We start from the raw sequence: 12,752 nt of genomic DNA, 5'->3' as shown, positions 1-12,752 counted from the left end.
TCCCTCTCAAGATCAAGCATTTCCTTTTTCTGGTTGGGAAAGGGAGGTTACCTTGTGCTGAACAACTAGTTAAGAGGAACTGGAAGGGGGGTGATAAATTCTGTAAATTGTGTGGTAATGTTGAAACTACCAGCCATGTTCTCTTCTGTTGCCCTTTGGCAGTTTTTGTTTGGTGTGTTATCAAAGAGGCCCTGAATATTCAGTTTCATCCTGCCAATTCTAGGATTGGGTTAGGGTTTGGGATAAAAAGAAAGAACATAGACTCTGGATTTTCCTGTTAGGGTGTGTCTGTTGGGCTCTCTGGATAATTAGGAATGATTGGGTGTTTGAAAATAATTTGGTTTCCTCTCCTCTGCAAACTGTTTACAAAGCTTTGTCTTTTGCACAGAAATGGGGCATTCTGCTAGGAAAGGAGGAACAAGCAGTGCTGGGTGATTGGTGTGAGGCGATCCTGAAGAAGCTTAATCATCTTAGAATCAGAGATTTACCAGCATCCATGTAGTTCCAATTTTAGCCAGTGGGTGCGGTTTTGATGTTGATGGCTGTCTGATGTTTTGCTGTGCAGAATATCTGTAAGCTAGAATTCCCAACCAGTTTAGTTTCCTTTAAGATGTAAAAGACTCTGTTTGGTGTTTTGGGCTTTCTCCAAAAGTCGGGTCAATATATTTGATCTGATTTCAAAAAAAATAAACAATACATTTTGTTCGTGACTAACATGGAGCATATACTAATAAACAAGCAGATACCACACAATAATTCCTTATTTCCAAGTGCAGAAACATCATTTAAAGGCACATCGTTGACTAACCTCAAGTCAACTATCCCTGAACAGATCACACTTCTGTTCCAAATGACGGTGCAGCATCTATATATTTTTTTTATCAAACAGCTTTCACAAAGCCAACATGCATAGAAAAGTCACTGGTCGTTTGCCATCTGGTTGCAGTGATCTAACACCACACAAAACCACATTAGGGTTCGTCGCTCGAGAACGTGATTTGTTTGATTCCACAGTCCACACGGCCACACAGCGTGTGCTAGCTCAGCCTGAATTATTCATTATTCCTTTCACGCCATCGCCGTCACTTCACTCCTGCAGGTTCTGGGCAGCTTCGCCGGCGATGTTCTTGAGCCAAAGGATCAATGTCAGCTAAGGGTGTGCTTAGTTCATGTTAAAATTGAAAACTTGGTTGAAATTGGAACGATGCGATGGAAAAATTAAAAATTTATGTGTGTAGAAAAGTTTTGATGTGATAGAAAAGTTGAAAGTTTGAAGAAAAAGTTTGGAACTAAACTCGGCCTAATACTACGAAAAGTTCGTCCTGTTTCCCAGGTCAACCTGCACTTATCCTTTTCTCAAACTGATGATCAAATCAAACTAAGTACTGTTTATTTCGCAAGAAGACCCGCTCTGTCAGTTCATTGGTTCAGGCTTCTTCTGGATCTCCCAGGCGCCATAAACTAGTTTTACGCTTAATTAGTGAAGACTTTGCTTGGTAGAACTGGTCATATTGGATCGACTGATCTCATTTTTTTACCCAGTCGATTAATTATTTATCCAGGTTGATAGTTTGGTAGGTTTCAGCGAACTTACACGGGGTTTTACCTCATCTTGGTAGGTAGATGATGATCCCGTGTCAGTGACGCACTAATTAATTGGATATGCGCTAATTGAGCAAGGCAACTTTGGGAGGACAGGTGGCCATGGTTGAAAAGAAAAAAAAAAACATCTTGTGTTCACTGTCTCTCTCTAGCTATTAGTAGATCAGTAAAGTAACAAAGGAAAGGGCATCTAGCTTTAACCGGAAATGGTTAAGAACACTGAACACGGAGTAGACACCTCAAAGCACCAACCAAGCTGTTGTTGATAGAGCAGTACACTGGGCGCCACCACTGCACACACATATATCCATCACCTAACACTCTCTCCATCTTAGCGACTAACAGATTGTAAACTAGTGGCAGCAGCAGTAGGTAAATGGGCTAATGGCAGCAGCGAGTACTGGAAGTCTGGACACACGTTTAAATTGTGGAGTAAAAGGCCAGCGTTGAGATGTCGACTGACCAGCCGAACTCTTGATGATAGAGCAGTCCACAGAAAATGACCTCCAACTCCAATAAAAACAAGAGATAGAAGGTAGAGTACTCCTACTCTCCCAGTCCAACAGAGGAACTAATCAAAGATGAAATGTCGACGACCGGACTCGTGCCGGCCAAACAAAATTGGAACGTTCTGAACTAAAAACATTACTAAGAGTATATATTGACACAATGTTTAACAAATGATACCGGTTAGTGGTTCGGTACTTAATCCGTTTCAAAAATTAACTAACCTAATGCATATATATTTTAATTTAGTTAAGATTCATAGTAATAAAATATATCACATTCTATACTAATTTGTTATTTTTAAAGGACTGGGAGTGAAAACGGTCGGAATTCGGAAATGATCAGAATCGTTAGCATCTCTTAAAAAATGATGCTCAATTGACATGGTAATTGATCATATTTATCAATTAAACTACTCACTGCCGACATTAATACGATACAGAAAGAAATTAGAAAAACAAAATTTATATATAGAAAAAAACGATACGGTCAAAAACGGTACCCCTTATAAAAAAGGAGCTCGGTCGATCAGGAATTTCCATGACCGTTTTCATCCCTCAGTGGTTATCGCCTAGATTTGCATACGCACCACACCACTCGGTGTACGTAGTTTATACATGTGCAATTTACTTGCACAAATAGGTGCAGGGGGTGTAGGTGGGTCAGCCACGAACTCACTTATAGATCAAAGTAAGCGGATTTACAGCTTATTTTAGTCTATAAGTGGATTTCGCGGGTTAGCCCCTTACATTACCTGCAGCCCCCCAGCCGCCCCTCGCGAGCGGCGTGGAGAAGGATAAAGCCACCTCGGAATGGTAATGGAACGGAACCACTTTCTCCGACTCCAACCCAAGCCACGGCAAAACCCAAAAGCCACCACCGCGTTCGCGGCTCAGCCAGCTCTCGCCGCCACGCGCAATTCACCGCACCCGCCCGCGCTATCATCCCACGCCACACACACGCGCTCACGGACGAACACACCCGCGCCACACGATCCATCGCCAACCCAACAAACCACTCTCCCGGTGGTCTCCTCTCCTCTCGCTTCCCATCACCGTCACCTTCCCCCACACGCGTTCCCAAGCCCGCGCGCCTCCTATATAATCCGCGGCTTCACCCGAATCCAGCCAACTAAAACTACCACTTCTTCTTCTTCTCGCAGCTCAACGACGACGTCTTCGTTTTCTTGGCTTGCTTGCTTGTGAGCTCGTGGCCTTGCCGTTGCTGGTTTCTTGACATGGGCAACTACTTGTCGTGCACGATGGCGAAGGTGCCAGGAGGGAAGGGGGCGAGGGTGATACTGCCGGACGACGGCGGGGTGAGGCAGGTGGCGCTGCCGGCGACGGCGGCGGAGCTGATGATGGACGCGCCGGGCCACTTCCTGGCGGACGCGCGCGCGGCGCGGGTGGGCGCCCGCCTCGCCGCGCTGTCGGCCGACGAGGAGCTGGAGCTCGGCGCGGTGTACGCCACGTTCCCGATGAAGCGCCTCGGCACGCCGCTGGCGCCCGCGGACATGGCGCGCCTCGCCGCCGTGGCCACCAGGGAGGCCCGGCGCTCGGCCAAGGTGGCCGCCGCGGTCGTGGCGCCGCCGCCGACGCCGCTGCAGGCGGAGGACGCGGCGCCGAGGCTGCGGCTGGATGAGATGGTCGACGACGAGGCGGTCGCCGCCGACATGAACGTGTACAAGCACCGGCTGAGCAGCGCGCGCTCACGGAGGCCAACATTGGAGACCATCCAAGAGGAGAACTACATGTCGACAAACTAAAATTATACAGCTTATCCAGCAGCTCACCTTTTTTTTTATTTTCTCTTTTATGTGCGATATTGTTTCTATTATCTTTTCTGAGATCTGAATTGGAAAAGATATGTAATGAAACAGAGAAACATGTACAGTGAATTTTTGTAAAGAAATCAAGAACACGTAGATCAGGATTGTCTTTTTTAAAAAAAATGATTGGGTGCAAGCACAAGCGAGTTATCCATTTTACTGCTTATTTCCATGCATCCCAAATTGGAACACTATATAAAAGCTTTTGAGAAAAATGAATGGACCGTGAATATAATTGAGCATCACAATAAAAGATTTCTTTTTTATTTTTATCTTTTGCTCTTCAATCTTGATTTGATTTTTTAGTGGTACGATAGATAGAGTTTGTACCATTTCTGTCTATTTTAAATATTTTTAATGATGATTTACTAAAATCTGATCCCAACATTTGAAAAGAGTGCAATATTGCACTTTAAAGTGTGGCAATAGTTCTCATGTGCAAGAAAAAGAAAAAAAACACACAATAATGTTTCTTACAGAAGTACTGTTCGTCTATCTCTGTTATGTAAATTTATAAACCAAACATCAGTTTTGATTAGAGTTCTTTTTTAAGAAAATATATATTCATGATTATTGAAACGAAAATATATATTCATGATTATTGAAACGAAACTAAGTTTTATATAAAAAAAACTATATTGTACTAAATTAATTAGAGTCTTAGACCACTTTATTTTAGTTATTATTAAGTTTATTTCAAAAATAAATAATTCACGGTAGTAGTTCGCTCAATAATGTATAATCGAATAGGGCCGAGAAGATAGCATATTGTACTGTCGGGAAAGAGAAAATGAAACCTACCGATCGTTGCTCGTTGCTTACAAATTTAGTACGAACTACGAAAAGGACATTCGAAAAACGGTGTGAATACTTCAAATAACATCCTAGTAGGAAACTGTCTTGTTTTTTCACCTTAGGAAGAAAAGCATCGATGTGTCGATTTCATAGACTTTCTTTCCAACGTAAAAATAACTTCTTTGTCCTATATATATTTTTTATTTTTTATTGTAATTATTGAACTGCTGCCGCGTTTTCGTTTACCCTATACCTAGACCAGGCGATTATAAAATTCAGACAATTCGATCAGCAGTACGGAGTAACATAAAAGCCATTTGCTGTCTAATTTGATATATGAATGAGCATTTCTTTGTAGAAAAAAAATGTAGTGCGCCTGAAAACAGGGCAAGGAGGTGAAGATTGATCGATGAAAGCAAAGGAGGGGTGATCAAACAGGTACCTGAAGCAACGCAGACAGATGGTTTTCTCTCGGCGGACAGAATGTCTCGTGTACAAGGCGAAGAAAAGCATTCTTGTCCGCACGAAATAGGCAAAAAAAACCCCGGCATTAATCAGCACGAAATCGGCAAGCAAACCGCGCGATGGTCCTCGTGCTGATCCGGGGTCGTCGTAGCAGCTACGCTACGTGCATACCTTGGCTCTTTTACGTTTTACCGCTGAGGCGCAAAAACGTGTCGCGAAATATTCACGCTGCGCCGAACCGTGTTTCGACTCGGAGTAGGCGGCTAGTCAGCCGCGCTCGTGCACGGCCAGGCCACGGGGCGAGTTGGATTTCGTCTAGGTACGTGCGTGGCCCGTGTGCCGGTCTGCGTGGCTATGCGCCTATGCGGTACGCATCGCTGCACGGGCCGCGTGCAGCAGGTTTCGAGTCAGAAGCCTGCACGCGCGTCGCGGACGAGCAGTACGCACGCCGACGACGCGCGGGGATTATCCCGTGCGTGCGTAGCGTAGGGTGCGCACAATTTCGCGGCCTCCATCCGCAGCAGATGAACGGGCCGGGGGCACGCGCGCTGGCAGATTTGCGGGGAGCGCGTCGCGCGCGGTTTTGTTAGGCTCTCGGCCCGTGATTTTTGCGCGGGCCGTACGTGCGGTTGTCGTGTCTGCTTTGCAACGAAACTCGTTAGGAATAAATTCATCGGTGGTTCCTTAACTTTGTCGACGAATCTGATTTCCGTCCTTTAACCAAAAAATTAAACCAAATACAACAGGTCCCTCAACTATTAAAATCGGAGTAGATGAGATTCCTCGGCGGTTTAGATGGCAGTTTTGGCTTACGTAAATCCTACGTGGCTAATTTGAATCGGTCTTCATCTAACGTGGCATTGACATGACGCTTACGTGACAATTCGATATGGAAAAATAATAAAACCCATAGGACCCACATGTCAGTTTCACACACAAAATAATAAAAAATAGTGGAACCCATATGGGCCCCACATGTCATCCTCTTTCTCCCCTTTATCTCTATCCTCTCTCTCAATCTCTCTGATGGGAGAGGAGCAGGGTGCGTACGTGCTCAGTCTATTCTTGCCACCAACCTGCTCTGTCGGCCGCCCGTCCCGCTCAACCGGCTAGAGAGAGAGAGGACAGAGATAAGAGGAGAGTAGTGAGGATGACATGTGGGGCTCACGTGGGTCCCACTATTTTTTATTATTTTGTGTGTGAAACTAACATGTGGGTCCCATGGGTTTTATTATTTTTCTAGATCGAATTGCCACGTAAGTACCACGTCAATGCTACGTCAGATGAAGACCGAGTTAAATTAGCCACGTAAGTGCCACGTCAGTGAAAACCTCCGAGGGACCTCATCTGCACCGGTTTTAATAGTTGAGGGACCCGTTGTATCTAGTTTTTCGGTTGAAGAATGAAAATCGGATTTGTTGACAAGTTAAAAAACCTCAAATGAACTTATTCTAACACGTTACAGCCGGTGCAGCGGCCACCTCGGTGTGACGGCCCAGGGCGTTTCGGGCTTTCGGCCCCGTTAGCTATCTGGAAGACTGGAACTGGAACATGTTACGTCAACTGCACAGTTGATAGCGGCTGCTCGAGGCTCGCGGACCCGTCAGTTTAATTAATCATCCGTCTGATTTGGGAATGGAGAAGATACTCTGACGGGATGAGATGACAACCGATCGATTTTTAAGGGATTGGATGCTCCGACTACTGTCCACGCCATAGAATCTCGCCCACCACATAATGTTACCCAACTTATTGATAGATGCTTCTTCTGAAATGGATTATTAATTTGGAAGTTTTTATTTTCTGTACGTAGATAATGGGATTGTCCTAAATAGGAGTATTTCTTTAAGCTCAACAGGATAATCCGATTCTTGTGCTAGGCATTATGAGAGTTTGTAGCGCTCTGTTAAATTCAGAAAGAGAACTGGTTAGATAGTATAGCTATTGTGTTGGACATCTTTATGGGGAAATAAAAGTCTCTTCCAAACTCTGTTTGCTTGGATATTGTAAAAAAAAATCCATTCCAGCAAAAAATTGTGTGTAAATAACGAATATAAGCACAACTGCTCAGATTCACAGCCTGAAATTTATTTCTTTTTCGACGAAGAAAGTGTGTAGAATATATGGTGGTGCGGAAAGACACTTGGCATAACAATCTTCTCTACTATGTTATAGCCAATCGCGTTAGGATGCTAGTGGACGATAACATTACATAACTAATGGTTGTTTCATACTATCTTCGTCTTAAAATGTAGCTACCTACTATACGATTGGATACAACCTATACTACGAATCTGAACAGGACGCATGTCTGGTTTCATAATATTAGAAGGCATCCAATCATTTATACTACTACCTCCGTCCTAAAATAAGTGCAGCCGTGGATATCCGTGTCCAACGTTTAACCGTCCGTCTTATTTGAAAAATTAATGAAAAAATTAGTCACACATAAAGTACTATTTATGTTTTATCATCTAATAGCAATAAAAATACTAATCATAAAAAAATTTCAAATAAGACGGACAGTCAAACGTTGAACGTGAATAGTGCAAAACCGCACTTATTTTCGGACGGAGGGAGTAGATAACTTATTTTGGGACGGAGAGAGTAGATAACTACATTTTGAAATAGAGGTAGTACTATGCTATACTTCAAACGCTAGCACCTCTAAGAGATTAGAAAGTTGCTTTGTCAGTTTGTCTCCCTTGGGCCATTTGGTATGCTCCACAGTCCACACATTGACACAAAGCTTTGCATGACGACAGTAGCTTTCAGCTGATCGTGAGATAAGATCACTGCAAAGATGACAAGACGGCTCTGCTTTGGCGGGAAACTACAAGTCAAAGGACATCCGACCAATGCTTTGGAACTTTTGAAGCAGATCAGATGCGCGCAGATGGCGAACGGGCTCCATCTGTCCGTGACGAGTCCCGTGTCGCTGTCCCCGTGCGTTGTCGCCGTGCCTCCGCCCTCGCGGTTCCTTGGTCCAAAACATGCAGGACTCGGCAGTGCGGCCAATGTTGCACACTTGCACTCACTTGTGTCATCCTCTCCCAGAGTCCCAGCTCGATCTGCAATCTAGACTCTAGAATGTGCACTAACCTTGCTGTTTGGCCATTATCGGTACAACTTGCTGATTATAAACCATATATTATTATTGATACATAAAAAAATTATAGGTGAAACTTTTATGTATATATTCTTAAGGATTAAGCATATATTTGGTTCAATGGATGAGCTGGGTTGGGTTGGGTCAAACCATTTTTTGAGATTGTTGGGTTGGAGCGTCTCGAAAAGGAATATTTTTCAAAGATCTGCCAGCTTCAAACTTCAAAAAATGGTAGACCAATCTACTTCCTTTTTCTCACTGACACATGAGCTACACCCTCCTATCTAAAAAACAGGTCCACTCAATCCCTCGTACCAAACGGATAATAGGATCATCCTATCTATAAAAAAAAGGGATTTAGACCCATTCCAATTCATCTCCAAACAAAACCCACATGCTAAGAGATGAGATGGGATGGGTTAGCCTCATCTTTCTTTTTTTTCAATGGGATAATTCCATCTATATGTTTGGCATGAGAAATGAAATGGTCTCGAAAACATAAAAACCCAAAAACTTCCTTTTTTTTTAAGGAATTGTAGCATGATACAGTCTACATGTCAGTGAAAGAGAGCAAGATGGTTGGATTAGTCCGCCAATTTTTTTTTTGACCCTAACCATTGCGTCCCTCTAACTAAACACATGCTAAAAGTCAATATGAAAAACAAAACACGATGAACGAAACAAAATCAACTGTAAAGTTAAAATTTGAAATTCAAGTTTTGGTCCGGGTTGAATTGGGCAGCAATACCGCAGCACATGCGCCATTGGAAATGGCCAAGTGGACAACCACAGAGGTGAGCATGTGTACAGGCTCGATTCAGACACAGTACGTACTGAGTACTGACTGCATGCCACATGGTACACATGAGTACGCTTCAATGCGGCAACAGGATCAGTACGTACTCCCTCCGTCTTTAAAAAAGCCAACCTAAAAAAAATATGATCTCTCTTAGTACTATAAATCTAAACAATTAGTTTTTCTTAGGACAGAGAGAGTACAGAGGCTGATCGATCTGATCTGTGCATGCATGGTTCTGACTTCTGAGGGCTCGCCCAGGCCTCAGCCTCACCAAGTTTGATCCGATCCTTGCATGGAACGATAAGCTCGTGCATGGTGTCCGGCCGCCCTCGATCTCACTGTCGACAGCAAACATGTGGAGGCTAAACTACCACGGAGTACTCCTGTTCTTCTTGTAATAAACAAACACCGTTACTTTTGAATGATGTTTGACCATTTATTCTACTGAAAAGATAAGTATTAGTTTTTTCGTTACGATATGTTTCACAATTAAAGAATCTTTTACCAGATGTACTTTAATTTTTAATAAGACGAATGGTCAGAAGAGTTAACGGTACTATTTATCTCTTTATTAAAAGATGGATGTAGTACTATCTTAAATGGGGGATGTCTTTCAGCTGATACAAATTGAAGTTTGGATTCGTGGAACTTGCACAATAACTATGCGAATGATTCTGTTGTGAAAAATATTCCAGTACGTTTTAGGCTAGATCAAGTACTACGTTAGGTTAAACTGGTTTTTCTCTAACCAACACAAGTTTCATAAAATTAAAGTTTGTATTAAAAAAACTGTACAAATGATTCTCTTTTTGAAAAATATTTTTGTAAGCTTTTTTTTTCTTCTCTCTCTATCTCTAAACTATCATATAGCCATTTGGCCAGCAAAGCTAGCTGTAAGTTATACTATCCACATGTTATTCAGAGATGATATACCAGATATACATTTTCTTCCCTTTTACCCATTTTCTTTTTTTCTTTGACTTGTTTATTTATCCTTTCTATATATAATTGAGCGTGTATAAAGTTTTCTTTTATATGAAAAAGCAATAGAGTTATAATGGTGAAGTCATTGACACATAACACTATATGCTATTATTTGAATCCTGATGCCTACAATTATATACACACAAGTGCCCTTTCATTAAGAATATAGGTCATGTTTAGTGGAGCTTAAAATTCTGAGAAGTAGCTAGTTGATAGCCAGCTTACGAGAATCTGAAAAAGCTGGGTTTTTCAGCTTCTGGCTTCTATTTTGTTTTCTGGATTCTACATATACAACTTCTCATAATTTTGACCAAAAGCTAGACTGTTTGGGGCAGCTTCTGATTCTGGGAGAAGCTGCAGCAGCTAGAAGCTCCCCAAACAGGCCCATAGTAGGGTTCACCAATTTACTCTAGATTCTTCGTATATGGAGCTTTGTGTTAAAGAGTCATGTTATATGTGTACATATGTGATGATGATCCGTGTGTGTATATATATCTTCCATATAATCGGAAAAAATAAGTTTTATGTTACCTACTCCCCCGTTCTAAAATATAATCATTTTTTTATTTCAACACAGTCTTCAAAATGCTACTTAATTTGACCAACAACATGTATAAAAATAATATGTTTTTAATAAAATGTTTTACATATTATTATAGTTTGTTTAATGATAAATCTAGTAACATCAATTTTACATGATTTGATTTTTTAAAAATGTTTTACTATTAATAGTCAAAGTTAAAAAGATTTGACTTAACACTATCTAAAAATGATTATATCTTGAGAAGGAGGGAGTAAGAGCTAACACCTCTTTTCCTTGGTCTGCATGCATAAAAGAATAATAAACTTAAGGTATAGTTAGGAACTGAGGACTTCGCGATTATATATGTGCGTGGAAAACTCTCCTCGATCTGCATGTATAAAAATAAGATAAAACAGAAATCTACCATATACGTAACACACATTTACGTGCTCGCGAAGAGCACCGATTGTTTTTGGTGCGAGTGTGCGTAGAAAGAGAAATGATTCACGATGATTTAAATATTTGTTTTCGCGCTATTGATTGGACATCCGCAAGGTACTTATTGTTGTCCACGTGGTCAATAATCACGCTCAGCACAGTGGCGGAGCTGGACAGAAAATCAAAGGGGGGCCAGTAGGCTTTTGACATTTCAAAAAATTAGCAATTTATCTTTTTTTTCATGCATTGGTAATACATAAAAGCGAATAGTTTGTAAAAGTCGACGACAAAGATCAGCTATATATGTCAAATTTTGAAATTTAGGATTGGTGGGTACATCAAGTTCATAGTGACGTAATTGACATCTCAAATTGGCTCTCTCTTGTTCTAAAAAATCATCAGGATAGAACTTTGAAGCTAGAGAGCACACTTTATCAATGTTGAATGAACTGAATGAATCACTTGGATCCAAAGATGTACACAAAGTGAGAAGCTCTGTTGCTTGTTCACTGAATCTGCTATGATATATGGGGGTAATAAAAAATTTTGTTTTTATTGGGAGGGGCCATGGCCCCTGCCAGCCTCCCGTCAGTTCTGCCACTGACTCAGCATGAACTGCATACTCCCTCCGTACTCGTAAAGAAAGTTGTTTAGGATAATATTTAAGTCAAACATTGATATAAATCATAAATAACTCTTGTCAGGGTTATGGATACCACATACCTAATAGTAGTTGACTAAATCTCGGCAGGACCCACCACATACCATGTCTTATACGGAAGCAACCTGCAGATATAGGAGGAGTTCTGGATAAGGAAAGACAACCAGCGTTCTACATGGAAACGACAAAGAACTACTCGGATTGTATCCATATTGGTTTCCCTAGTTCTACTTGGACAAGGGGACACCTATGGGTATAAATACAAGGCCCCCTAGGAGGAGAGGGGACAATAAACACTCACCATAGACGACACGGAACAATAGATCAAAACAGAAGATCAACATACAAGCCAACATACGCCAAGACAAGACGTTGGATATCGACATCAGAGATATGTCTGGATCAGCCCTATCTGGTACCTACAGAGGCCGGCCGTAGGGATTTAGCGCTGTCTCTGATATCGTCGGGCATGAACTCGAGGAGGAAGACTACCCACTACGAGTCAGACCTTCAGACTGCCATATCGACAATAGTTAGATAGGCTACCCCAAATATTGTACTGGTGTGATTATGGTGAATAAGAGCAATACCGGCTTCGGCCAACAGGATGTACGGTTATTACCTGACAATTTAGGGGCCCGAACCTGTATAAAAATATCTGTCTCCATCTCTTTTACCTCAGTCTCGCATATACCCTAGTACCAACGATCCCCATACTATGCAAATACCGGAATCGTGACATCAAACGTCGACAACTCTTAAGTATTGAGTTTAAAAATATAAAAAATATATGAATAGACTTGTCTTGAAAAATAATTTTATAAAAATATACATATATCACTTTTCAATAAATATTTTTATAAAAATAAGAAGTCAAAGTTGTATTTTGGAGACCATGTCGCTGTCCTAATTAAACGACTTATAAAACAGGGTAGTTGATACGTACTCATCAACTATAGAGAAATGCGACATGCATTTGTGTAGACTAATTATTTGGATAATAAGATTGTCGAAAGTATATCAGGAAATTAATGTCACTGA

General features: G+C 41.6%; 1 protein-coding gene across 1 annotated transcript; it reads left to right on the top strand.

Annotated features, from left to right (window-relative positions):
* Positions 1-2,879: 2,879 nt before the first annotated feature.
* Positions 2,880-4,378, top strand: LOC127774430 (uncharacterized). The gene has a single exon (XM_052300673.1). The coding sequence runs from the start codon at positions 3,347-3,349 to the stop codon at positions 3,872-3,874; it is 528 nt and encodes a 175-aa protein (XP_052156633.1). The 5' UTR covers positions 2,880-3,346; the 3' UTR covers positions 3,875-4,378.
* The last annotated feature ends 8,374 nt before the right edge of the window (positions 4,379-12,752 follow it).

The sequence above is a fragment of the Oryza glaberrima genome, chromosome 5 (assembly GCF_000147395.1).
Source record: "Oryza glaberrima chromosome 5, OglaRS2, whole genome shotgun sequence".
NCBI classification, from domain to species: Eukaryota; Viridiplantae; Streptophyta; class Magnoliopsida; order Poales; family Poaceae; genus Oryza; species Oryza glaberrima.
This window is presented reverse-complemented; position numbering and strand designations above follow the sequence as displayed.